A 27,589-nucleotide genomic window follows, 5' to 3' on the forward strand; every position below is an offset into this window, starting at 1 on the left:
GGAAGTGTACAGAAAAGCAGGTAAAAACTGCTTTTCTGTACACCCTCTAACTTAATATTATAGCGATATTAAGTCGGAGGCCCCAAAAGTAAAAAAAAAATTTAAAATCTGCCCGTGGCCCGCAGGTTGGAAGACGGATGCTCAATTTTGCCGGCATCCGTTTTCCAAACCCGTGGCTGTCAGCGGGCTTGAGAACTGACGCCGGAAAAATTGAGCGTCGGCTGTCAAATCCGCTGACAGCCGCCGCTCCTGTCAAAAAGGAGGCGCTAGGGATGCGCTAGTGTCCCTAGCGCCTCCTTTTACCGCGGGCCCTCATTTAAATATTTTTTTTTACTGAATCGCATGCCCAGGAGAGTGGCACTCGCCAGCTCTCCCACGGGGTTTTCTGTATCGGCCTGCTTGGCGGGACATCTAGAAGTTCAATGTCTAAAGGCCTGACCTCTCTAGAATATATATCTTGCCTCTTCCATAGGTACTCTGATTTTCATATGCATTTTATTTTGCATTATTGTTGCAAAATGTAAGTTAGTTTTATTTTTTAATGATGTAATGTTTAATATATACACTTTTTGTAATCTGCTCCGAACTATGGAGAAACGGGCTATAAATATTTTTAAATACATAAAAGTAGTAGCAGTCACCCATTAAAAACATGTCAAGGGTAACTCAGTGGCAGTGCCGAGTGCTGCCAAACGTATGGTGCTCGGTTCAATTCCCGATTCAGCCTTCTGCATCCCAGGTTGCATGGGGCTGGGTTTGCTGCAGGGGCAGTGTTCACAGCCCTGGCAGGAGGAAGTCGTGGCCATCATTAAGGGCAACACTGGATGTAGAGCCCATGATGCAGGATTCTGGAAGGAGCACTGGTACATGGCTCCCGGCCTCAGAGCTGTTACTGCAATAACCAGACTGAGGGAGGGAGGGAGGGTCTATCAAAACTAGGGGGAAAAACCCCTGGCTGACTGTGAATGCGCCAGAATCCCAGCACTCTTTTAGACTGAGCTGGGAGAAAGGGGGAACTGCAGGGACAAAACAAAATACAGCATCATATTGGAAAAGTAAACACCTTGGTAGTAAGAAATAAGGACGGTTTCAGCCAGAGTAGGAGCCAGGTGGTCGGAGATGGGAGGGGATGGTTTCTGCGACAGTGGGACCTAGGTGGCTGGGGGCAGGTTGGCTCCCAGTTCGATGGGGTAGAAATACTCACGCACGGACAAGATCGGCCGGGTCTCCGACCATTCGCCGCCATCCTGGATCAGGCTGTCATTATCAGAAGCCTCGGAAGAACAAGAGTCGTCCTCCACCTGGAAGACAGAACCAAGTGCATCATTTGGCAAGCACGTCTCCACCAGTCCACAAAGGAAATGAAAACCACAGCACGAGAAGGGCCACATTACCACCCTCCAAGGCAGCAGGAATATGGGAAGAAGAAAAAAACAAAACAAAAAACGATGACAGTGGCCTTACAGAATTACATCGAAAACCAATTAATTTGAAGCAGTCTGGCTACCTTAGGGGGGAAAAAAAAGGGTACCTAATCTATCAATTAGAAAGAGCACTAAACTTGCTGTTCCTTTAACAAGCAACTGGATTGACTGGTACACTGGGGTTAATCCCATAGGACCACGCTATTTTACTCACAGAGTACCAAACAACTTATAAAACCCAAAACCAGAAAACAGGACCAAATGACTCTCTGGGAGGAAATCTTCCTATCCTTTTCCACACTCCAGAATTGCAGGTTTTATACCATCTACCCCAGACAGAGAAATACTGAGGGACTGCAGGAGGCACACCAGGTTACGTAGCAGTGTCAGTGAAACACTCTCTGTCTCCATCTGCTGGCAGGGGTGCAAAACCCAGGAGTGTGGAATGATCTGGGTATGTACTGGAAATTTTCTAACAGCAATAACCCTGACCTAGTAATGCCCCCCCCCCCCCCCAAAGGATAATCCTCCAGGAAGGACGGTTCATCTCTATACTGTGGAGTTGCACCAGGATAAACTCCTGCACAGCCTTACAGTCGGCAGGGCTACTGTCTGGATACAAACTGAGCTGCTGTGGATCTTCCCACCATTCGCACTCTCTCCTTTTAGGAGCTGTTTCTCTGCTCTGAGAAATCTGCTACATCAGGCTTTCACAGTTTGTGGCCCCTTGGCAAACACAATAAGCCTGGAGAGTGTGGTGAGGGAGGAGGGGGATAGATAACAGCTATGAGCATAGGACCCTGAATTAACTCTGAGAGGCCAATGCAATAATCAGTGTTTAAAAAAAAAAAAAAAAAAGTATGCACTGGTTTCCTGTTTAACGTTTAACTCCTGATGCAATAAGCTAAGGATATGCTAATGCATCGGGAGTTAAAAAATCCTAAAACCTGTGAACTGTGCATTTGGCACAGGCCAAATGCACATTTTAGCGCAGGGAGAAGCTGTCTCTACAAGTGGTAGCCGCCGCCACATACTCAGATAAATACCCAGGCAGCTGGAGGCAGCTGCCAAATAACTGGATAAGGCGGTAATTATCTGGCTAGTTGACAGCAGCAGCTGCGCCACTTGCCTGCCCAGATATTTTTTTCCCCATATTTAATAATTTTTTTTCTATGGCGCTGGAAACTCAACTCCAGCCTTGACCCAGGCATTAAGTTTCCAGTGCTAAAGAAAGTGTGCTGCCCCCGATATAGTCTCTCTGCATCAGGAAATAATACTTCGTACCCTTGCATGGAATCCCCATTAAGTATTACCCTCCTTGAGGTTCGCATATCTTTTGCGCACAGAACTCCTTCCTGCACCAGGAGTAAGTTTTGCCCACACAAAAGGTGCATTCAAATGCAAGCTAAAAAGGCGTGTTCCATGGAATGCACCTTTCTGCAATCGGCCCCGGAGAGAGTTAAATAAAAAAGCTTCTATTTAAAACTTTATTTTCTCCCTTGAAGCATGGATAGCGATATATTGCAGCATCTGATTGGTTTAAAACTTTAAGGGCTTCAGCTTGTGATGCAAGGTGAACCCAGTGTCTCTTTACCCCAGTGAGAAGTGTCTCTTTTTTTTTTTTTTTTTTTTTTAAACACTGTCTTTTAGTACTGCTGTTGTAGTAGGAATTTCTCAGGTACTATCAATCACAAGAGCAACAAATCAGGGCACATGACCCATTTCACCATGGTCCACTTTCACTTTTCAAATCCCAAAATCTTACCTGCTGCAATGGGAACCCAGAGAACTCAAAAAGAACAAAGCAAGTTGATAAAAAAAAAAAAAAAAGTTTAAAGACAAGGACAATTACTTTCTCCTTTTCCTGTCTCTTCCAGCGTAGCTGAGCATTTGCAGCAGCCATGGCCTCCATCACAAAGGTGGTGGTCATATAACTAGAGAGAAAGAAAAAAAAAATGGAGCTGTTGCATCAGGAGACATAACCACACATACGGAAGGCCAAAAGGAGAGGAAGCTGTATGGAATGGACTATTTGCGACAGGATCCTGTTTAGTTTATTATTTAACTGCTTCTCCATAGTAAAATCAAGGAACCAGGTCACTATGGAACCTGTAGTGAGAGGTGAGCTAGCTAGCTGCGACAGGGCCACTGTGCACAGCGCCAGGTCACAGGATCCTATTCTATGCCGCAGCCAGTACGTGGCATCATGTCTGCAAGGTGACATTTATTTACTTTTATTTGTTTTTTATATACTGACATTCAATGAAAGTCATCACATCTGTTTACATATAACAAAATTAGAAAGGTTACATTGTAGTAGAAAGTAGAACAGGAAATAATAAATACAAAGAAGGAGCAGTAAGAAGGAGCCTTGCAAGACATCGGGTCACTGTCCTGACAGAAGAGGTTTTATTAGAATTCCCTAGGCACGGCCCATCAATGGTCGGTCACTATTTCCACTGGCCAAACCATAATTTCACTCTCTTTTCTTTAGACTACTAAAATCAATCTTCTTTAGGTCAACAAAGTACTTTGTGATTGCCCTCCCAGCTAGGCTCATTTATCAAGATCAGTCAACAAATTACTCTTGCCGGTATGGAAAACCTGGCAACCCTTTTGTGGGTCCTGTGTAATGATTTTCTTTCCTGGCAGGGAGTGAAGGTTTTCTAAAAAGTTCATGAAGGCTTTCACATTCCCATTAGCCAAGAGAGAGAGAGAGGACAGAGAGCTGGGCAGAAGAAAGAAACACATAAACCTACTACAGAGAGAGAGAGAGAAAAAAAAACACTTAGATACAAAGACCAACAAAACAGGGAAACACACACAAACAAAATGTAGGTGCCAAGAACAACCAACAACCACACAAGAGACACAAAAAAGGAGAGAGGCTGCTTACCTCATGAAGCCCAGAAACATAATAAGAAAGAGACTGACGAGCCAGCCAGCAGTGGCAAAGGCCTTAGGCATGGTGAGAGCTCCTGTTCCCACAATCAGGTTGAACATGTAGACCAGGCCCACCTGGAATCATGAGAAGGGAACACTTATTTTCCCCCAATTATCCCTACTAGAATCTGAAGCATTATTTTGACATTTCAACCTGTATGTGAAGTGCTTTGGATCTAAAATGGCACATACAATAAACAGAGAGCGAGAGAGAGAGAGAGAGAGAACGTGGCAATCTTTTCTTAGCACATGGGAACATGGAGGAATTCAAACAAAAAGTTAACAGTGATGGAGTACTAAGGCCGGCGGGCAAGCTACGTGGATTTTAAAAGGTGCCGTGTACATGCACAAAACATTTCCAAAAAAAAAAAAAAGGGATGGGGTATGGGTGTAGTCCTTGCACAGGCGTTCCAGGATTTAACGAATGAAACCAGCGCGGAAATGCACACACAAGCACGCCCAGGTCCCCTACCTCGTAACTTTACTTCTGCTATGGATGGCGTGTAAGTCCTAAAACAAAAAATGCTAGTCTAGTTAGCAAGCTTTTAAGGATAGGGGCTAACAGGGTAAACGGGAGGCTAATTAACTAGGGGGGGGACTGGGAATGAACTGGGGAAACTGGTAATTGTGTCAGAGCGCGTGTCTACTAAACCTCCCCCCCATTATGCGGTAGAGGTGGCATTCATGCGCACATCCATATAAAATTGTGCGCATGGGTATGCGCGTACAGCCTATTTTATATCGTGCGCGTATGTTATAAAATGGCTGTGCCCTTTGGGGCGAGCCGGCAAACACGCGTGCCCATGCACCAATATCAAAATTATTGTCCAAGTCAATAAAACAGACACCCAGCCATCTAACTTTTCACCCACCCCACCATGTGGCAAAGACAGTTACAATCGAGCCCTTTGTTGACTCAGACATCATGTGAATGAGTTTAGTGATTCAAGCTTACAATACTGCGCATTTTTCTCCCACAGGTCCTGGCTTTCAGGCCTTCTCTTCCCCATCTGGCTGCCTGACACTGCACCATCAGCAAAGTGCAAGGAGACAGGAGCCTATAGAAAGATTACTCCAAAAAACGTCTTCCTCAATAGTTACTTCCCCATTGACGCTCAGTGTAAAAAGGATGTGAGACTTGGTCTGCTGTTGAAAGATATAAGGTGCTACAGACAGGCCTCAAGGATCTGCCCTCAGCATTTCTGCTTCCTTTATATGCTGACTATAACAAATGACCTAAATGCTCATAGTAGCATAGGAAGTACTATAGAACTTGCCAAGTTCTTGTGGCAGAGTTTGGCCTCTGCTGAAAACAGGATGCAGGGCTTGATGGGCCCTTGGTCTGACCCAGAATGGCAATTTCTCATATTCTTTACATATTTTGGGTTATGACAGCAACGTACTTTTAGCATTTCCCACATTCGCCTATTCCTGGGATGCATGCCCTCAGTGATGTCCTGCTGCTGCAACCCCAAGGGGCACCAAATTCTGTGCTTCAGCATGTTAAAGCAGCGTTTCCCCGACCCTCTTCTGGGGGCACTCCTATTCAGTTGGGTTTTTGGGGATTGCCACAATCAATATACATAAGATGGATTTGCAAACCCTAGGTCCCCAATGTATGCACATCTATCTTATGCATTTTCATTGGGACACTCCTGACTGGCTAGGTGTGCCTCCAGGAGAGGGACAGGAAACACTGTGTTAAAGGTATGCCTGAACTGGTGTGGATGTGCCAAGCGAGAGCAATAAAACTGCACTCAGAAGATACGGCAAGTTAAAATTTAGCCTGAAAGAACAGCTGGCTGCAAGCCCAAAGGATATCACAGGAAACCACTTCCATCCCCCAGAGGGAACAAATCTACTCCAGGAAACGCGGCTGGGCCTCTGGCCTTTTGTTCTGCAAGACTGCTTTTTATTGGACTCACTTGTAACATTTGTGACTAGCTGTAGACGGTAAGCATCCTTCTTCACATCAAGGCAAAACAACATTTACATTGGCCTAATGAAGAGAACAGAGCTCTGGAAAACTGGTCACAGATGTATTGAGTTAGACCAATAAAAGGTGTCACCTCTGACTCATCTGTTGACCCTTCTTTCTGCATATCTAAGAGGACTAACACAGCAAACACACAGCTTTATTCAGTGAACAAGTAATAGTTCTAACATGGCACGTCCGGTGAATAATAATTGGATGCCACCTGCCAGTCTAACACGGGCAGAGTCCCTTGGATGCAGCCAATAGCTGCAGCTCAGGTCTCCCTCGGATTTATCCTTCTGCAGTTTTTAATAATTAAATTACTGCTTACGCACGAAAGAAGTCATGCGGAGAAAATGAATGCAGGCATCCTAAAAAAAATCACACACACACACACACAATCAGTGGTGAAAAAGGGCTCTCTAAATGGTCGGGATTGTTTGTTTCGTGGGCGGGTAGAATTGGGATTTTGAAAATGAATATTACCAAACAATGTTTCAGCATCTGCCAGTCACCCTTCCAATGAAGTTTTTTTGCAAACAAAAATGGGCCGATGTCACGATTTATATGGCAGGGCAGAGCACCTAGGATGAAGTTAAGTGCACTATGGCGTACTAAGAATGGAGGAGGCTTTACCTAATTTGCTAGGGTATTACTGGGCTTCTAGACTGGCAAGCTTGCCAGCATGGCTAAATAAAGATTCTGCACAACCCTAGATGTCGCTAGAGGGGGGGTGGGAATTGGCAGAAGGGATGGATCTGCCTCCCTTGTTGTCCCAGCCTCTGACATCACAATGGGTGAGGCAAATAATGAGATCTAGCGTAACAGTAAAACACAGATATGTGCACGTGACTTGTGCACATAAATATGTGCATAACCCGATTTTGCACATACTTTTATGCACACACACAAAAGAAAATAGGTGTTCCACAGGGCGGAGCTGGGGTGGAGTTTGGATTTAAGCACACACCTTTTGATTTTTAAAAAAGTGTGTTTGAAGTTCACATGCGCAGATTGCTTGTCGCAAAGAGCGGGTGGAGCTTTGTGTGAATGAGCGTGCATTATTTTGGATCATTTTCTTGGCATCGGCTTTGTAAACCATTTACATAGACAACCAGGTCACCATGCTCCATTAGCGGTTTTAAGAGAGAATCCCAACATTTCAATTAACACATTTCATAAGGAGCTCTATGACTGGGGGGGGAATCAGGAATTAAAAGTACTTGGGACAACTCTGGGATGAAGATGGGTGGATACCATTCCAAGACCTGCAGGAGGCAAAAAGAGGACAGAGGTTCTTTGGGAAAGGAGAGAACCTAAATGGACATGGGTTTTAAAATTACCTCTCCCTTGTACCGTGCTGTCACCCTGACTTATGAAGACAGCGAGCCCCTTACTGCTTTAAAAATCGACAAATGGAATGTAACAGAGGACAATTGGAAGACTGTATGGAAAAAAGGTATTCAAAGTTTCTATCTCTAGCAGGAGAAGTGACCTCCTGTACAAACTGGTCAGGAGGATAAATAGATATCCGATGCATTTTTGTGGCTCTCTCACCACAGGCGAGGATGCGGGGAGGAGGGCTCTTATTGTCATGTCTGGTGGACATGCAAGTCTTTGGCGGAAATCTGGAACAGCATTGCGACAGCGGTTTCTCAGATAGGAGGGCCACCGGGTACGGTTTCATCCTAAAATTATGCATGTTGGGGCTGGGGGCATTGACAGGCCTTGACAAATATCGGCGTCTACTGAGTGGTCATTTGATTCTCGCAGCTTGTTTCACAATAGCCACTTATTGGAAAATCGATGCCCTCTATTGCTCATGGGGGTAAGCAGGTGCATGATATTGCTGTGTTGGAAAAATTTACTTCAGCCTTACGGAAAACGACTAGCTTTTATGAAAAGGTTTGGGAACCTTACTGGAAATAGAAAGAACCAAGGAGGAGGAGGTGATGTGGCTGTGTGCTATGTGACCGAGTACAATATGTGGGGAGATACTGGAGTGTAGTGCAGGTGTGGGTCTTGGTGCATTAAATTAACCGTACTTCAGTGATGTCGGCACTGCACATCTTTTTGTATTTGTCTGATTTTTAAATTTAAAAAAAAAATGTAAAAGAAAAAGGGCTCTCATACATTGCAGTGAATCTATCCTTCAGAGAGAGGAAAATAAAAAGTCCCTTTATGTGTAGTCCTCTAGCATTTGTAATTATGGCCAAAACCATCACTAGCTATGAGGGCAAACATTATTATATTTGAAAAAATTAATAACCATATATATTGTAATCTCTCCCAACAGATGCAATAGACTTTCTCCCCTCCAAACAGTTTAATATATAAAGTGTAAGTCCATCACTTATCTTTCCAAAATACTGCAGCAGCTTCAGCCAAAAATGACAGCACCTGACCACAGTGCGGTCTCGCCTGCCCCCATCAAGCCCAGCATCCTGTCTCCAACAATGGAGAATGTGGGTCCCTTGCAATCCTAATAGAAAAGCCCATTCTATGTTGCTCCAGAAATAAGAAGTGAAGACGCCCAAATCTAGCTAATTATTAATGGGCCTGTCTTCCAGAATCTTGGCCAAAATGTTTGTTTTTTTTAAACTCAGCTATATTATAAACCTTGACTACATCCTCCAGCAACAAAAATCCATAGTTTAATTATGCATTGGCTGAAAAAAAAAAAAAGTGTCTTAAAATGTTAAATCTGTTATCCACACCACTAATTCTCTACCATAATGCTCTCTGTTAGCTCTTCTCCAAGCCGAAGAGCCCTAAACCTGTTTAAGTTGTCTTCATATGGTAGCTAGCTATTCCATCTCAGTTACTGTTTTTGTGGTGCTTCTCTGGACTTTTTCTAGCTCCACTACATCTTTTTTTTTTTTTTTTTTTTTTTTTTTTGAGATGAGGCAACCAGAACTGCAAGCTTTACTCAAGGTGTGGGCATACCATAGCTTGATACAGAGATATCATTATATTGCCAGGATGAATTTATAACAGCAGGTAGAAACCAGTGCTTCAAACCCAAGACTAGGTTATGAACCTTCTTTATGTTATACTAGGTGCATGTCTCCAACTAGTTTTAAACTATTTTTTAATGGAAAGGTGAAAGCTTTGCAATCACCTTGCAATAGCCAACTTTGCTTTTTTTTTTTTTCCCCACAACTATTTTACAGCAGCAAAGACGTAATGACTCCATTAGATGATCCAATCACGTGCATTAAAATTTGCATCTTTGTTGATGCTCTATGGCTGTCCACAAAGATTTTAAGTTTTCAAATAGCCAAACCAACCTTCAAATGCTCTTCACTCTCACCATATCTAAACTCTTTACCCCATCCCCCCTACTCCACAAGGTCTGCTGGGCAGTATTGGCTTTCCTTGCAGAGGAAGGTTGGAGAGGATGTCTTCCCTAAAAACTATCCCTGCTGCATTGCACTATGGCTGTCTTTCATCCCTCCCCAGACTCAAGCACAACACATCCAGCAGGACATTCTGACTCCTGTCCTTTGCTAGAGTTGGCCCAACAACCCGTACTTTAGAAAGAAAAGGAAAAATAATGCTGCCAGCAGCCCAAAAAAGGATCATTACCTCAAGAAGGTTTTGTTTTTTTTTTTAAAGGGGTGGCAGGGGAGAGAGGCTTTAGCTCTAAATCACTCAAAAAGCAAAAATGATCACATTTCTACATATTAAACAATTAAAAGAAACTAGAACCATTAAAGTGGAGCTGGACCATTTCTGGATTGCGATTTAGATAGGTACTTCCCAAAGTCGACCTCTATTTTTAAAAGGGGGAATTTCAAATCTTATTAGGAAGTGGAACTGCATAACACTGCACGTAATTATGCCGCAGCTATGTGCATAAGCCACATCAATTTTCAAAGTGAACTTTTAAGCACAAGTTTGCTTTGAAAATGATCCGAAATAATGCACGCTCATTCACACAAAGCTCCACCAGCTCTTTGCGACAAGCAATCTGCGCATGCAAACTTCAAAACACACTTTTTAAAAATCAAAAGGTGTGTGCTTAAATCCAAACTCCACCCCAGCTCCGCCCTGTGGAACACCTATTTTCTTTTGTGTGTGTGTGCATAAAAATCGGGTTATGCACATATCTGTGTTTTATGCGTAGAAATGGCTTTGAAAGTTACCCCCTCAGTGATCAACAACAAAATGGGGTAAACCCAAGTCTGAGATGGGCTGGGGAGCTTTTAGCCCAATTTTCTGGATTGCTAAATTCCAACTGCAGCCTGTGATACAAACAAAATTACCAACCCCACCCCACCGATAATTCTAAGGGCTCATTCAATTGGGATAGCAACTGCTGCAATACTAAGTTAGGCTCAACAAGCTTTTTTTCTTTCCTATTATTTAATGCCACATGCAAAATATACAGCTGCACTTCTTTAGTCACTCCCATTATACTGGCACCAAGCAATGGGGCACCTCTGTCCTGATCATCACTGTTAATAAAGCACCAGACTAATTTGCAGGAAGTTAAAATACAGCATAAACTGTCAAAGCCTACAGTAAGAAAAATGATTGCTTTCAATTAAAAAAAAAAAAAGTAAAATATGAGTGTGATGGCTCTACATTTGCTGCCACAGCCTATTTTTCAACTGGGATGCTCAAGATTTGATCCTGCAAATTTCTAATCAGGTATTCTACTGCTGAATTAAAATGAGCATCTTCCTAGCTAAAACTAATAGAAGAACCCTCTCACATCCACCCCTTATTACTCACAACAAGTAGAACAAGCAACGTTCTATCTAGCCTCAGTTCTAGTACCAATACATTTCTTATGGCAAAATTCCCAACACTGTGCCCCTTCTGCATCCCCCGAAAGACTTCCCAAGTTTGATAACTGAAATGATGTAATCATCCAAGGACCTAGCTCCACGCTGGGTCCCGTAATTCAAAAGGTATGTATTGGGGAGGGGGCAGGGAGAAAGACACAAAAACTTAAGCACAACATGCACAAACATCAGTTTGATCTGCTAAGACTTTTCATATCCAACTGAAAGCCCCAAACCCAAGTACTAGAAAGGAGACTGGGAATAAGAGCTAGAGTGCAAATGACAGAACTATGAAATAGGTAAACACATATTTAAAAATTGTTTTTTTTAATGTCATTGCTGCTTTAAATGAAATTGGGCTGAAAATCATGAATTACAAATTACAGCTAATGGGACAAAGGACATTAAAACAGTTGGTGTATTCTGGGTTGCCACACTGTCCACTTGCTTTCCTGCATATGTTCTGATTACCAAGAAAATAAACCATGTAAATAATCAAACAAAAAACTGGAATCCCTCTATATTTTATATCAGGCAATTAGTATAAGTTGATCTTGCCTTAAAATGGCAGAAGAAAATCAGCAAACCACCTTAGGATACAAATTTTAAAAAATACATACATGAAAGCCACATATTCTCTCTCTCCCATCTCCCTCCAAAATGCAAACCTTTCCTTTAGCAGCTCTTAATTTGCATTATCTTGCTAAAATGGAAAGATTAAAGCAAACAATAAGGAGCAATTCTAAATATCAACATTTTGCATGAAATGAATTTTCAGAATTGTAGAAGCTTTGACGTATAGTAAAATGGCACCTATACTTACATATGGTGAGTAGAGCTCCCCCGTCTCTGTGATCTCACCAGCCATGTTTGATGGAGTACTAAAAGCCACGAGTGGAGGGAGAGCTGTCTGCATTTATTTCAAGCATTTAGACCTTCACATAAAATATGAACTGTGAATTAGAATCATCACCAGAGGAAATTCTCAATTCTTTATATGACACTGAAATCTTTCAACAACGGAGGCCTATATAGCAAATGATAAAACTGTAACTGCTGGCAGAAAACCAATGGAAACTTAGGAACTGCAACCCACTTGCCATTTACATAAAAAAAAATCCCCTCCACCCTAAAAAGGTCCTTGATACAAATATTACAGACCCGTATAATTCCTTCTTTCACCAAATCTCCACCAACACAGTGTAATCGTTCATTCTAAGTAAGGGCAGCACCACAAAAACTTAAAAAATTAGGTCCTGCAAATGGCCAGAATTATAATAAAAGTCGCGTTGGAGTCTCTTATCAAGTTATTTTATGAGGATTAGTTAGGTGGGTGGGAAGTGTTCCCCGAATTTAAAAAAACTGCAAACATCAATAGTCAGATAACACAAGCACCCCAAAAGCAGCCCTTCTTTGGGAGATTTCCCACGAACCGAAACTCGGGATTAATGCCGCCATGACCAGAAATACACCGAGACTCGGGATACCTGCATGCAGCCACAGCGTCTGAGGCCCGCTCCGCATGGGTGCAGGCACCGGTACACCGAGCGGCAGAGCCCGGTGCGGACGCAGGAAAACTTGCACTTCCGGTCACTAGCTGACAGCTCACGTAACTCGACACAGACAACCAATGGCGAGCCAGGCCACAACCGCAAACGGTCATGTGACCGCTCCAGATTCTTTCCGCACGCGTCACAGGCTTCGAAAGCGGTGGCTCCCCTGTCACGTGCTGCGGAGCAAACGTGCGGATTGGATGCATGGAGAGGCGGAGCGAGGGGGTAGAGGTGAGTCCTTTCGTCTCGGGGCGGGTGTTTTGTTTGTCTCACCGCTGACCGCCGGCTGGTTGCCGGTCTCTCGGAAGGGAATCAGTCACGAGATTGGGAGAGGAATCAGGCTGCGGGCGGGGAGGTGTCATGTGCCAGCCCCATGTCAGTGCTTTAAGGGCAAGGTGTGATGGCCGCCTGGGGGGGAATTTTTAAATAGGAGAAGCCAAAGGCCACGGTGGAAAACGTGGATTGTAACCGAAAGTGTTTTATGTAAAGCAGCGAGGAAAGAAAGAACGATTAAAGATAGTAAAGTGAAGTGATTAGCTTTGAAGAGTGGGCCAGCTTGTTCTATTCCTGTACATGGTGAAATCTCTTCAGCAGCTGCATCTTCTTGCTGTGGGTTTGGGGGTGGAGTTTTGTTTGTTTTGGCCTGTGTTTGAAGTGGTTAGGGACTGCTCTGATTCATTTTTGAGGATTCTGACTTCTGCTAGCACCAGTTGCTTACCACTGCCAGAAACAGAATTCCCATGCTGGTCTGAGCCAGCATGGGAAGTCTTGGTGGGGCATTTTTTTAAAGTATATTTATCGATGTTCTTTTATTAACTCAGACTTTAATAATAAATATCGTTCCTGTTCATACCCCAGAGCAGTCCAGACAAGTGGTTTTGCATCCTTACCAGCACATGTAGGCAGAGATTAAAAACTTTTCAGGCACTGCTACATAACTAAGAGTGCCACCTGCAGTCCCTCAGTATTTCTCTGGCTCCAGCCGATGATATAGGTGCAGACCTGCAGACTGGTGTTTAGAAAATAAAATAAAGGAAGAAGAGAGAGCACGATGGATGTCATGGGAGCTCCCTGACGTGTTAGGTTCCTTTGTGGGCCATCCCTCAGGTAAACCAGGGGGTTGGAGATCCCTGAATTGACTTGGCCTTTGCACTGTCACCTTAAAAAAAAAAATGCAAAGTGCAGAGCAGGGCTATTAGTGCAGCTGTTACCAAGCATGAAAGCCAGAATTGGGAGTAAGAGAGAGAGCCCGTGACTCGACAGCAGCACAGGGGGTCTGGACCAGAGTGGAGAGGATGTTTGTGTGCCAGTGGGAAGGCTCCATGATCTCTGCACTCAGCAGCATGTAGGCAGGCTGGCCATGGCAAGCAGGAATGATAGTCACCCGAAGAGTGCAGGAAAGTTTGTTGGACCTGCAGATTGAGTTGATCACACTCCATTGTGGCCTTGTGTGGTGCCTGTGTTTTCAGAGGGGAGAGAATCTCCGCCAAGACTGCAGGCAGCAAGCACGCCACACGGTCAACAGGCCCTTGAGGGTGAAAAGACTCGTGCGACTTGGCAGCACCGGGGGGCCGGGAAGGTGCCAGCAGGAGTGACTCAGTAATCACTACTCTCGGGAAGATATTTTTCCACGACAAAAGCATGGCGCCTCCCGCTGAGCACGGGAAAGTGTCGGGTCTATGGAGTGAAGCAATCACGCCTCACTGCGCCAGCTATGCCTCCGAAGAGGAAGGGATCTCATCCAAGGGGCCTAGAAGTGACCTCTGCATGCGTTCTTCAGGTCCCATTCAGGAGGCCCTGGGGGGTATCGGAGTAAATAGCCATGTTTGCCTCCACCGGCTAGGAGGCTTACTTCTGCTAGGGAGTTCAGGGACTCCCCTCCCCCGCTGTCTCCGGTGGAGCAATGTCCTGAGGAAGTTAGAGAACTGGCAGCGGAGCCAGATGAGGACACTGGAGAAAGGGGCCAGTGGTTCTGAGGATTTCTTTTCCACAGATGATGTTCTGCTGCTCCATGAAGCTTATTTGGCTAAGAGGAAAGCAGTGAGTAATTGTTCGGCCACCGAGAAGTCCCAGCACTCAGACAAGAGACCTAGAGCTCCTGTGCAGTTACGGTCAGGGAGGCTTCTTCAGCTCCTGGGTCTGCGATGCCTGTCTGATGAAGATGAGGAGTCATCTAAGGATTCAGAAGGTGAAAGTCTATTGGGAGGGGGGGGGGGGGTGAGGGCTCTGGACGTTGATCTTGTGGACGCACCGACGGGTAGTGTACCTGAGGTGGAGGAGATACCTGTGGCAGAAGAGGACGATCCTAGGGTGGGGAAATTATTCCATAAGGAAGAACTATGTTCTCTTATGCCCCAGGTGCTGGAGGAAAGGGGGATCAAGATCACGTAGGAGCCTCTGGACAATGAAGTTGTACATCCTGTCCTGGATGGGCTGCATGGGCCACCAAAGGCTTTTCCTTTACCAAAGAAGGTGAAGAAATTGGTTGACCAGGAGTGGGATTCTCCGGAGGCAGGCTGAAGGTAGCCAGGGCTATGGCTAAGTTGTATCCCTTGCTGGAGAAGACCTTGAACCTTTGGAGACTTCCGAAGGTAAATAATGTGGTGTCTGAGGTGACAAAGAAGGCGACCATTCCTGTACTAGGGTCAGCTGTGCTAAAGGATATCCAGAATCGGATGTTGGAAATTGAGTTGAAGAGACTGTTGGAGGGCTTGGCTTTGAGCTTTTGAGCTGCAGTCTGTGCTAGCCTGATGCAGAGAGCTTGTTTGTGCTGGGTGCAGAAGGCACAGGAGAAGACGTCAGGATCTTCATCTGATTCCAATCAGGCAGCTCGGTTGGAAGCAGGTATGGCCTAGGTGGGGGAAGCCCTGTATGACATGGTCCGGACGTCAGCCAGGAATATGGTTTCCGCACTGGCAGCATGGAGACTCCTGTGGTGAGTGGTGGATGTGAGGTCTAAAGAGCAGCTGTGTAAACTCCACTTTAAAGGAAAGCTGTTGTTTGGAGAAGAGTTAGAACAGCTCAGGCCTTGTCATGCAAAAGTCCTTTTTATATGGGTTTCGGACAACAGGGTATCACTGTGTATGGTTCTTTCCTTTTTGCCAAAGGTCATATCCTTGTTTCATCTCAACAAGTTGGTGGAAATGCTTCACTTATTGGATGTTTGTTTGGGCTCTGGTGCAATATATTAAGAATACCAAAGACTTTTGGAGGGCAGATCATCTTTTTGTTTTGTTCAGTAGAGCAAAGAAAGGATGTAAACCTTCTAAGAGCACGATTGCGAGATGGTTGAAGGAAGCAATTGTTTCAGGCCAATCTATGTAAGGGTCGATCAGTTCCAGAGAGGTTGCAGGCGCATTCTACTAGGACGCAGGCAGCCTCCTGGGCGAAGTGTCAGCTGGTATCTCCGCAGGAGATTTGTTGGTTAACAACATGGTCTTCTCTGCACATTTTTACCAAACACTACTGCCTGGATGTTTGGGCGTCAAAAGAAGCGATGTTTGGAGAAAGTATGTTGCAAGTGGTCTTCCAGGTTCCCACCCAGTTTAGAGGGGCTTGGGTACATCCCACTTCTCTGGACTGATCTGGGTTATGAACAGAAAAGGAAAATTGGTTCTTACCTGCTAATTGTCATTCCCTGTATGTACAAGGATCAGTCCAGACGGTGGGTTATGTCCCCCGTCCAGCAGATGGAGTCAGACAAGGCTTCGGAGGGTGCTGACATATAAGCCTGAGCACCCTCCACAGATCCCCAGTATCTTCCTGACTTCAGCAGATAGGAGGAGGGGAGCTTTGCTCCCCCTGTCTAGAGGACTCCTTTCTTTCCTCTCACTACTTCTTGGCTTTTTTGGTTGGATCAAGTTTAAAAAAAAAAAAAAAAAAAAAAAAAATTATTTATAAGGGGTTGGGAGTTCCATGCACTTGCAGGCAGTGCTGTCTTGTCTCCTTACCTTTACTATCTGCTTTCTCTCACAGGGTAAGTGCTCTTGTGATTTCTTGTTTTAAGTTTCAGCAGGGTCTTTTTCAGCTTATCGGATTAGGGGGTGGATGTTGGAGGTTTCAACCTCTCCCCCCCTCGCCGTGGCCCGACCCTCGGTCCCGTGAAGCGCATTCCCCGGGACCGTGGCAGCAGAGAGGTTATATTCCTCTGCTGTTACCTACTGGGTCGGCAGGGTTAGCGGATGCGTCTTCCCGCTCCCCCGCGGCGCGATCCCCCCTCGGATCCTTAGCGGCGCAGTTCCCCCCCCCTTCCGCCCCCCGCCGAGCATGCCGAGGTCTGCATGTTTGGCGTGCGGGGAGCTGGGATTGTGGCTATCCCGTGAGGAGGTGTGCATGAGGTGCCTCCCTGGTGGGGAGGGCACCTCTCAGCCGCCAGGCTGTCCTTCTGGGCGTGAGTCAGCGCGCCTCAGGGAACATGGGCCAGCCCCGTTCATACTTCACACGGGAACGGCGGCCATCTTAGAATCGGAGCTTCATGGACAGGAGCCCTCAGGAGATGATGGGGAGGATTTCTCAGAGTGCCCACCACTGATCCTCACTCTGATTCCTCCGCTGGGCCTCCAGGGACAGCGGGGTGACCCCCCTCATTTTCTCCCCGGGCCCCCCCCCCCCCCCCCCTTTTCAACAGAATTTATTCTGCTCATGCATAACGTATATTTGCAGCGTTTGGAGCAGCCTACGGAGCCCACGGGGGGGACCCCCGCCTCCCAAGGTCCCCAGGATAGCGGATCCAGCGGCGGGGGACCAGGACCCAGTGGGGGGGGGGCGCCTGGGGCCACTCAGGGGGCCTCCAGGGTGCGCTTTGTAGTTCCCCCAGCGGGGGTGGCGGCGGCGGACCCAGCCCCGGACCAGGGGGGAGACACTTCCCCTCCCCATCAGGACGACCCCCCTCCTCATGGCACAGGTGGACGGCGATGATTCAAGGGTACTCCGAATTTTTCAGAAGGACGAGTTGGACGCCGTCATACCTCATATCTTACACGAGCTGGACATTGAGCCTCCCCCCCCCCCCCGATCCTCCAGGGCCGCCCACACCCATCATCTCGTCCACAAGCAAAAAGGGAGATCCGGTCCTAGCGGGGCTGCGCCCTCTGTCCAGGGCCTTTCCCACCCATCCCACCTTCCTTCAGCTACTGGCCAGGGAATGGGATACTCCCGAGGCCTCACTCAAAGTTAGCAGAGCGATGGAAAAGCTATATCCCCTTCCCGATGATTTCCTTGAGCTCCTTAAGGTGCTGAAAGTGGACTCTGCGGTGACCAAGCGGACGACTATTCTGGTCACAGGGGGCAAGGCTTTGCGTGACCTACAGGACAGGAAACTGGAGGTTTACCTTAAAAGGGTATTTGAGGTCTCGACTTTTGGTGTACGCGCTGCAATCTGCAGTTCCCTAGCTCAGAGAGCGGGGCTCCGCTGGGTTCAGCAGCTCCTCACATCGCAAGATCTGCCCCAGGAGGAATCAAGCCAAGCGGACCGCCTGGAGGCCGTCATAGCCTATGGGGCGGATGCTCAGTATGATCTACTCCGCATCCTGGCGCGATCCATGGTTTCGGTGGTTGCTGCGAGGAGTCTTCTCTGGCTTCGCAACTGGTCGGCTGATTCTTCCTCCAAGTCCAGTCTGGGGTCTCTCCCCTTTAAGGTAAGTTTCTCTTCGGTGAGGATCTGGACCAGATCATCAAATCATTGGGAGAAAATGCGGTACATCATCTGCCAGAGGACTGGCCGAGGACTTCCAGATCGTTTAATCCCGCAAGAAGCCGGTCCCGCACCCAACGCCGCTATCGCACTCCCAGACAATCGACGCCTAGGACTCCTTCTTCCAGATCGCAGTCGTGGCCTTGTTCCTTTCACGGCCGCAGACCACCTCGGGAGGGAACGACCCAAGGAGCTCCCTCCAAATCCCCTCAATGATGCCATCTTTACCCACTCCTTGACATCCCGGATCGGGGGACGGATATCTCTCTTCTACGAGGAGTGGGTTCACATCACGTCCAACTAGTGGGTTTTAGACATCCTAAGATGCGGTTATGCTTTGGATTTTGTGCGACCTCCAAGGGACAGATTTCTATTCTCCCCCTGTAGTTCAGGGACCAAACAGATCGCTGTTCGACAGACGCTGGACCGACTCCTGTGCCTGGGGCTATCCTTCCCGTCCCCTCCGGAGAGGTGGGCTTGGGGCATTATTCAATCTACTTTGTGGTACCCAAAAAGGAAGGATCCTTTCGCCCAATTCTGGATCTCAAGGAGGTCAACAAGTCCCTCAAGGTTCTGCATTTTCGCATGGAGACTCTACGCTCGATGATTGCGGCGGTACATTGGGGGGAATTCCTTGCCTCGCTCGACCTGACTGAGGCTTACCTTCACATTCCTATCCTCGAGGAACATCAGCGGTTTCTTCGTTTCAAAATACTGCGTCAGCATTTTCAATTTCAAGCCCTTCCCTTCGGCCTTGCGACCGCCCCTCGGACATTCACCAAAGTCATGGTGGTGGTGGCGGCAGCTCTTCGACGGGAGGGGATCCTAGTTCTTCCGTATCTGAACGATTGGCTCATTCGGGTGAAGATGCTATCTCAGGGTCAAGCAGCGGTCGCCCGGGTAGTTCAGCTCTAGGTTGGGTAGTCAACTTCACCAAGAGCAGCCTCCGACCCTCACAGTCGCTGGATTTTCTGGGAGCCCACTTCGACACAGCTCAGGGCAAGGTTTTCTTGCACCCGGATCGGGCTCAGTCTCTACGGGAACAGATTCAGCACTTTGTCGGCCTTCCCTCTCCCACAGCCTGGGATTACCTTCAAGTCCTGGGATCCATGGCCTCTACAATCGACCTAGTCCCGTGGGCGTTTGCTCATTTTCGACCGCTACAAGGGGTGCTACTTTCTCGATGGAAACCGGTCTCGCGGGACTATCAGCGGGTCCTCCATCTCCCTCAGCTCGCCAAAGCCAGCCTGAGCTGGTGGCTGGATCCACTTCATCTGGCGCAGGGCAGGACGCTGGAAATCCCGGACTGGGTGGTGGTTACCACTGATGCCAGCTTGGCAGGTTGGGGGGCCGTGTGCCAAACAAGTTCAGTGCAGGGGCAGTGGACCAAGGTCCAGGCAGCGTGGCCAATCAATTGCCTAGAGACCAGGGCAGTACGGCTGGCCCTCATACACTTTCTTCCATGCGTGCGAAATCAGGCGGTCAGGATTCTCTTGGACAACGCGACCACGGTGTCGTACATCAACCGTCAGGGCGGCACGAAGAGCCGACATGTCTTACTGGAGATGGCCCGCCTGATGTCGTGGGCAGAAAAACATCTCACACACCTGGCAGCATCTCACATTGCGGGCGTGGACAACATTCAGGCGGATTTCTTGAGTCGACAGCACCTCGATCCAGGGGAGTGGGTACTTTCCGACGAGGCGATGCAGCTCCTCACTCATCGCTGGGGGACACCTCGACTGGACCTCATGGCCACTCTCCTCAACACCAAGGCACCGCGCTCGTTCAGTCGCAGAAGGGAGCACGGCGCAGAAGGCGTGGACGCTCTGGTGCTCCCCTGGCTGTGTCATCTTCTTCTATATGTATTCCCTCCATGGCCGCTAGTGGGCAAGGTACTCCGGAGAATACAACTACACCAGGGTCTAGTTATCCTGGTAGCTCCTGAATGGCCGAGACGTCCTTGGTTCGCGGACTTGGTCAACCTCGCTCTAGACGGTACTCTGCGTCTCAGCCACCTCCCGTGCCTCCTGCACCAGGGACCAGTATTTTTTGACCAGGCAGAACACTTCTGTCTTGCGGCCTGGCTTTTGAAAGGTGACGGCTTCAATGCAAAGCCGTCACCTGATTCAGTAGTCACGACTCTTCTCAAGGCTCGGAAGACTTCGACCTCAGTCGCTTATGTGAGAGTTTGGAAAGTGTACGAATGCTGGTGCACCTCTCACGACACTCGACCCAGAACGGCTTCGGTCCCTTAGATTCTCGCGTTCCTCCAGGACGGCCTCGAAAAGGGGCTCGCCTACAACTCCTTGCGTCTCCAGGTTTCTGCTCTGAGCTCTTTAGTGCAGTCGCCCGACCATTCTTCACTTTTATCTCACCTGGACATTGCCCGTTTCCTTAGAGGGGCGAAGCATCTTCGGCCGCCAGTCCAGGATCCCTGTCCTTCATGGAACCTTAACTTGGTCCTCAAGATTCTGGCAGGGCCTCCCTTCGAACCGCTCCGGGGCACCACCCTCAAGGACCTCACTCTCAAGGCTGTCTTCCTGGTGGCCATCTGTTCTGCACGCAGGGTGTCGGAACTGCAAGCGCTATTATGCAGGGAACCTTATCTGCATTTCACCGATTCGGGTGTCTCCTTACGGACAGTCCCTTCATTTCTACCCAAGGTGGTCTCCGCGTTTCACCTGAATCAGATGGTAGAACTCCCGTCCTTTCCCGTGGACGAGTCATGGGCTCTCCGGCATCTGGATGTCAAGCACACTCTGATCCGCTACTTGGAGGTGACCAACGACTTTCGAGTTTCGGACCACTTGTTTGTCCTTTGGTCAGGACCAAAGAAGGGTTTCTAGGGCTACAAACACTACGATTGCCCGATGGCTCAAGGAGGCCATAGTGGCAGCATACATTGGAGCGGGTCGCACGCCTCCTTTGGGTGTCAAGGCTCATTCTCGCCGTTCTCAGGCAGCGTCCTGGGCAGAACTACAGTCAGTCTCCCTCCAGGAGATCTGCAGGGCGCCGACCTGGAAATCTTTGCATACCTTTGCAAAACATTATCTGCTACATCTTCAGTCATCAGCTTCAGGGTATTTTGGTGACAGGGTCATTCGAGCAGGGCTTTCAGGGGCCCACCCTATGTAGGGAAGCTTTGGTACATCCCACCGTCTGGACTGATCCTGGTACATACAGGGAAAAGAAAATTATTCCTTACCTGCTAATTTTCGTTCCTGTAGTACCATGGATCAGTCCAGACGCCCTCCCTAATTTTATTGGGGGTCTGGGGTTTTTTCCTACTCGATCTAATTTCTAACTTCGCTATTCTGTGTTTTGCCTCTGTTACTTTGAGGCTGTTCTACAGTTCTTCTTGCAAGTTCAAGTTGTTGCGACAGTTATTTTAGGCACTGATCAAATTGATGATTGTTACACTTGATCCATCCTCTTTCGTTTGTTATACTAGCTTTGATATTCTCTATACTGAGGATCTGTGGAGGTTGCTCAGGCTTATATGTCAGCACCCTCCGAAGCCTTGTCTGACTCCATCTGCTGGACGGGGGACATAACCCACCGTCTGGACTGATCCATGGTACTACAGGAACGAAAATTAGCAGGTAAGGAATAATTTTCTTTTCCTGGAATACCACAGATTGGTCCAGAGACCCGTCACCTTTGTTTTTCAAAAGACCTTTTCTGCTTTGGGAAGCTGATAATGCTGTATTTGCAAAGATGGTATATATGTTAAACAGTTAGGGTTGGAAGCTTTTGTGGCCCTTGTTGGAGATATTGGATTCCAGGTTTGTAGGGGGCTCCAACTTTTGGATTCTCTGCTCTCCCTAGATGGAAATAATTTGGGTTTTTGGTGTACAGACATCTTGGCTTGGGTACAGGTCAATACTGAGGGATTGCAGGGAGCACACTCGGTTAAGTAGCAGTGCCTGAAAAGTTTTTATTCTCTGCCTCCATTTACTGGTAGGGATACAAAACCCACTTATCTGGACTGATCTTTAGTATTCCAGGAACGAAAATTAGCAGTTAAGAACCAATTTTCCTGTACATCTTCAGTGAACATGCATTACAGTCATCCATGTCTAATAAAATGTATGAGTTATATTCTATTAATCATATTTTTATAAAGTAAGGAATCACGATCTCTTTTTCTGTGCTTAATTAATGTTTTAATTCTGTAATGGTTATGTTGATTGAGTGGATTGAAAGCAAGTAATGGGAAGTCTGATATCTGTTGTGCCATTTTTCACCACCAGAAACATTTGAGAAAGCCGTTTGTGTAGGCTGGAGAACATGAGAATTAACCAGGACACTGTACTGCAGGGCAAGCTGGTTGCCCTGGTGCCATACACCTCGCAGCATGTTCCCAGGTATGGTCTGTCTTGGTACTGGCTAAACTTGATACCTTGGGCATTGTTTGCCTGCTTAGTTTGAGGGGACAAGGAGTAAGGTCATATTCTTAGGGGCAGGGGGTACCTGATTCAGCACTAGCACCTGGAGCACTGCCTCGCCCCACCTAAAAAAAAAAAAATTAAAAAAAAAACCCACCTATGCTTGATATATAACAGACCACTTTATTTTTCTGGGGATGTGGGAAGTTGGGCTGTCTTGTGGAAAACCTAGGTTCTGAGATGGGGTTTGATAAGCCTTAAACCCTAGAAGTGGTTTTGCAGGTCACTTTTGAATATGAGCCTCCAGCAAAGGAGAACCAAAGCCTAAGATCAGGTAACCTAAGGGAACTGGATAGAAACATGGGATATTTTAAGGATCTGAGACTCATCCTGGGTGAGGCATCCAAGTGCTATTGAGGGTAAATCCAGCTTGGTTAAATTGGGCAGACTAGGTGGTCCTTATCTGCCATCATAATATGTTTTTGTCACACACTGGTTTTTTTAATACAGCATTCCCAGTGGAGTTTCTTTCAATTAGCAGTACTGATTCTTCAGAATATCAGTTTGCCTGTTTCTTGGATATATGACTTCCGTTTTTGATCTTATTCATCTCCTTTCTGTTGTATTTTAATATTTTGCATTTCTTGTATTTATTTTCATGGCTGCCTCTGGTTTTTAAAAACTCCCCTTTCCTGAGTTTTCACATGTATCAACCCAAGGCTGGCATGGGGTTTTGATAAGTCAGTCCAGTGGCACCCCAGTGTATTAGGTTTTGGGGAAGAAGCTGCCAAATAGGAGATGCTTTTAGAAACCTTAAATACAAAGCTCTTGTCAGAAATGAAATATATATCAACAAACAGTTTGCTTGCTTGTTTTAACTGGCAACTGAATTGTCTAAAAAAAATACTTCTCTGCCATTGCAACTGTTTTTGTATGTCTGACTTTGAACCAATTGTTCTGGTGGAGATGTGATTCTTTTTTTTTTTTATCCCCTTCTGCTGAAGGTATCATGAGTGGATGAAATCAGAGACACTGCAAAAACTGACTGCCTCTGAGCCACTGACTCTTGAACAGGAATATAGCATGCAGCGCAGCTGGCGAGAGGATGAAGACAGTGAGTAACTTTTCTGTCAGGACCAGCTCTGGGTCTCAGCACAGAAACTAAGGGGCGTTCCTTGCCAGTGCCGGGTTCCCTGACGCTCTGTCTCAGTGATATCACTTACCTTTTTCAAGGGAGCTCCTTTTCGTGCTGGGAGCCCGGGCAAATACCCTGCTTCCCCAAATCATTGCTCCTCCCCAGACACACACTGTACTCCAGCCCCAAAACCAGACCCATTTGCTGTATCCTGGAGCTGGGAGACTGGCAGACAGCACTTTCTTACCTCTGTGCACTATGGCCAGGGGTAAGAAAGTGCTGGTAAAGATTATCATGAAGGGGGCATTGTGCCCTGCGGGATTCTTTGCATTGTTTTCTTCAATGTGGGTCCTGTAGGATTCCATGAAGAATAATGGGCGGCTACAAATTCAGTTTAGAAAGTGAGAGCTCCTCTAAACCCTCATGGGCAGCTGGTTCAGTAGCTGATCTATTATCTGACTACAAACTATTCGATTAGTTCCGTTAACTGTCTTGGTACATGATATCTCGGGGTCCAGCCAACTGACCTATCTCAGCTGCCTTGTTTGGAGTTGGATGATCAGTCCTCAGTGTCTCTCACTTTCAAAGATCCCCTTGCGTGCATGTCAACGTTGCACCAGTCTGCAGCTTAGGCTACCCCTGACTTGGGCCTGCCACTGTTTATACCACCAGGAATCTTCCACAGGAGAGTGGGAGAAGCAGCCTAGTAACCATGCTCCTACTTTCCAGATTGGAGCCTCCAGATTCTTGTGATATATTTAAGCAGCTTGAAATTGTAAGTACAAACATATTCTCCGCAGAACAGTGGGGCAGGCAGTTTCTGGTTATAGATTAAGGGCAAGTTCAGAGTTAAAAAGAAGTTCTGTCCTTTGCCTTGTCTTTTTTTTTTTTTCTCTAACGCCAGTAGTTGTAATTTATTTATTATACACTTATTCTAAGTCCAGGTATCTGATGTACACCAGGTACCAAGGTGGTCAAATAATAGGTCAGTTACTTTATTTCCTAATTTCAAATGAGAACAAGCGCAGTTTCTCTGGTCTTGCTCAATTGCATACATTTGTCTCACTGGTTGCCCTTCCCCAGGTTATGCACAGCCTAGGACCCTGTTGATTGGAGTTCATCCAGGGGCACTTTTTTTTGTGGAGGGGAAATCAGGGCAACTGCCTCAGGCCCTACCCTTTAAGGGGCCTCATGCCACTGACCCCAGCACCTTAATTTGCTGTTCCGTGTATGTACCCAGATCTTTGCCTCTCCTCCAGCAGATGGCGACAGAGAAAGTTACACTGACACTTAACCCGAGGTGCCATCTGCAGGCCCTCAGTATTTCTCTGTCTCCAGCAGATGGTGGAGGTTCAAAGCCTGCAGTCTGAGTTTAAAAAAAAAAAAGAGAAGACAGATAAAAGCAAATCTACGTAGGGCCTCCCAGGGGATTGGTAGATCCTGGTGGGGTCATCCCCCCCCTGGTTCTTGAGGCAGACAAGCAGGGGACCCTTTATTGCTCTCCTTTCTTCGCCAGACAGGGCTGAAAACTGGGGATCCCAGTTCCATCGCCCTAAAGGACAGCCTGAGCCTGCAGCTATTCTTCTGCGTATATCTGTCAAGGTCGCCCTGTTCAAGAGGAAAAAGCCGACCCTAGCACCTTAATTTGCTGTTCTCACTCAAATGTTGGGGCCCTGCTGCAACTAATTCTCATTCCCCTCCCCTAGGATCAGCCCTGAGTGCATCTTTGGTCTGACCTGTAATAACACAAGAATGAACCGTGGTACTGACTGATCCTTTTGTTTGTTTTCCCAGAATGCACCTTTATTGTGATAGATCAGAAGAGGTGGGTCGAGCAGGCTTGTATGGATAAAGATTGTATGGTGGGGGATGTGAACTTATTTCTCACAGATCCTGAAGATCCAACACTTGGCGAGATTGAAGTCATGATTGCTGGTACACTCTACCTGGTTCTGCCCCTTCTTTTCTTTCTCCCATGCCCTGAATTCTAACTATAAACCCTCGTGTCCCTGTTTCTATAATGCTGCATCACCACAGCAGCATTCAGCTGTCATCCTGGTGTAACTGCTGTCTTAAGTTGTATCAGCAGGTACGGCTCATGGGTTCAATCTTCACCTTGTATCTCTGTTCTCTTTTAGAACCAAATTACCGTGGTAAAGGGTTTGGAAAGGAGGCAGCTCTGATGATGATGTTTTATGGTAAGTTGAAAGTGGTTTCATGGCCAAAGGGGAGGGGAAGATGCTGCCTGGATTACATGGGAAATGATAGTCCCAAATGCATTTTGGCCCGTGCCATGTGATGACCATACTGCCCATATGCAGGAGTACATGCAGAGAGATACTGCCAAGCATGTCAGGTTTTGATGATTGACAGAGACAGATATTGTATGTTGAGCTCTCACCATGCTTCATCTTGCAGGGCTTACAAAGCTAGGAATCGCCAGCTTTGAAGCTAAAATTGGCCAGGAAAACAAAGCCAGCATCTGCATGTTCCAGAAGCTTCATTTTGAGGAGGTGAGATGCTCTCTTATGTAAACTAAAGTTCTCTTGGCAGCAGGACATGATGGTGAGGGAGGTGTCTCCTCCTGTGATCTTTTCTCTTGTATCGTACAGGTGTCAGTGAGCAGTGTGTTCCAGGAGGTAACGATGAAGCTGGTCATGGATGAGCAGCAGAAGGAGTGGCTCCTAGCACTGGCAGACCATGTGACAGAGGCAAAATACAGTGAAACAAGACAGCATAGCCAGCAGTCATTGATCTGAAGACTTCTCCGTTATCCTCATAGGCAGCAGACAATCTGCTGGTTTCCTCTTTGGGCCAGTTAGGCCTCCAGGGAAGGGAGACTGAATATTACTGCATATGGGACAGGCTGCTGTAGGATTTACTCATTCCAAAAAAAAAAAACCACAAACCTCTCTAGCAACAGATGTCAGCTAAAAATCTTTTCTCCAATTGACATTGCTTGTGGGTTATGTGTAGGTTTTATTTTTGCACCCATGGGCAAAAAAATCACAATAGGCTGGTTCCAGAAAATTTTGGTGGCACAGTGCTTTTGGGTGGATTTTTCCACTTCTGTGAAGTTGCAGGAAATTTTAAATCTTTCAAAATCTTTCTGCCTTACAGAATTGTGTGCCTTTTTTAACCAGATCTTTTATCTGCCTGCCTTCTTGCCGAAGATTTTGCTTATCTGTAGTAAACTTGAGTGTGCTCTGTAGGTTGTACACAGTGAAATTTACTTGCCATTCAAGAAAGAAAAGAACAGTGATGGAAACCAAAGTTCCTGAACATACCCAGATCAGTGGGTTGTGCATCCCTACCAGCAGATGGAGTCAGAGAGCAAAACCTTGGGCACTGCTACATATACCAGTGTGCCACCTGCAGTCCCTCAGTATTTCTCTGACTCCAGCAGATGGTAGAGGTGCACTCCTGCAGTCTGTTAGTTTAAAAAAATAAAGAATTTTAGATAGTTGGTAGGCTAGCTTCCTGAGGTGTTAGGTGCCGTCGTGGGCCATCCCTCAGCGGAAGCCCCGCGACTGGGGGGTTGGACACCCCTGACTGCGGCTTTATCCTCAACAGGCTGGTGTGCTTGATAGCCAGGGGCTCCTGGCTCCCTCACACACCGTAGCTTCTCCTTTGGATCCCTGCTGCTCTAAGTCTGACTCCATAATGTTAAAAAAAAAAAATAT

At 46.8% G+C, this 27,589-nt stretch overlaps 2 protein-coding genes across 4 annotated transcripts in view; one reads left to right on the top strand and one right to left on the bottom strand.

Moving 5' to 3' along the window:
* The window catches only part of TMEM104 (transmembrane protein 104), a 164,192-nt gene extending 151,409 nt beyond the window's left edge, over window positions 1-12,783 (bottom strand). Inside the window, 5 exon segments of the mRNA XM_029600599.1 lie at window positions 1,205-1,301; window positions 3,277-3,358; window positions 4,321-4,442; window positions 11,959-12,070; window positions 12,623-12,783. Of these exon segments, the coding sequence (XP_029456459.1) occupies window positions 1,205-1,301; window positions 3,277-3,358; window positions 4,321-4,442; window positions 11,959-12,051 (394 nt within the window). The 5' untranslated portion in view covers window positions 12,052-12,070; window positions 12,623-12,783.
* An 86-nt stretch (window positions 12,784-12,869) lies between these two features.
* Window positions 12,870-27,270, top strand: NAT9 (N-acetyltransferase 9 (putative)). Of its 3 annotated transcripts, none has more exons than XM_029600601.1 (7): window positions 12,870-12,919; window positions 22,637-22,750; window positions 23,776-23,885; window positions 25,701-25,841; window positions 26,045-26,104; window positions 26,325-26,419; window positions 26,519-27,270. In XM_029600601.1, exons 2-7 carry the CDS (start codon window positions 22,674-22,676, stop codon window positions 26,663-26,665), a joined length of 630 nt encoding a protein of 209 aa, XP_029456461.1. In that variant the 5' UTR covers window positions 12,870-12,919; window positions 22,637-22,673; the 3' UTR covers window positions 26,666-27,270. The 3 variants fall into 3 exon arrangements, with proteins under 3 accessions (XP_029456461.1, XP_029456460.1, XP_029456462.1); XM_029600600.1 differs by lacking the exon at window positions 12,870-12,919 and adding an exon at window positions 12,933-13,083; XM_029600602.1 differs by lacking the exon at window positions 12,870-12,919 and adding an exon at window positions 12,933-13,063.
* Window positions 27,271-27,589: the final 319 nt, after the last annotated feature.

The sequence above is a fragment of the Rhinatrema bivittatum genome, chromosome 4 (assembly GCF_901001135.1).
Source record: "Rhinatrema bivittatum chromosome 4, aRhiBiv1.1, whole genome shotgun sequence".
Taxonomy (NCBI): Eukaryota; Metazoa; Chordata; class Amphibia; order Gymnophiona; family Rhinatrematidae; genus Rhinatrema; species Rhinatrema bivittatum.

Coding starts and splice junctions, on each gene's coding strand:
- NAT9 (XM_029600601.1), top strand. CDS start 22,674: ATGAGAATTAACCAGGACACTGTACTGCAGGGCAAGCTGGTTGCCCTG. Junction 22,751..23,775: donor ACCTCGCAGCATGTTCCCAG/GTATGGTCTGTC, acceptor CTTCTGCTGAAG/GTATCATGAGTGGATGAAAT. Junction 26,105..26,324: donor TCTGATGATGATGTTTTATG/GTAAGTTGAAAG, acceptor TTCATCTTGCAG/GGCTTACAAAGCTAGGAATC.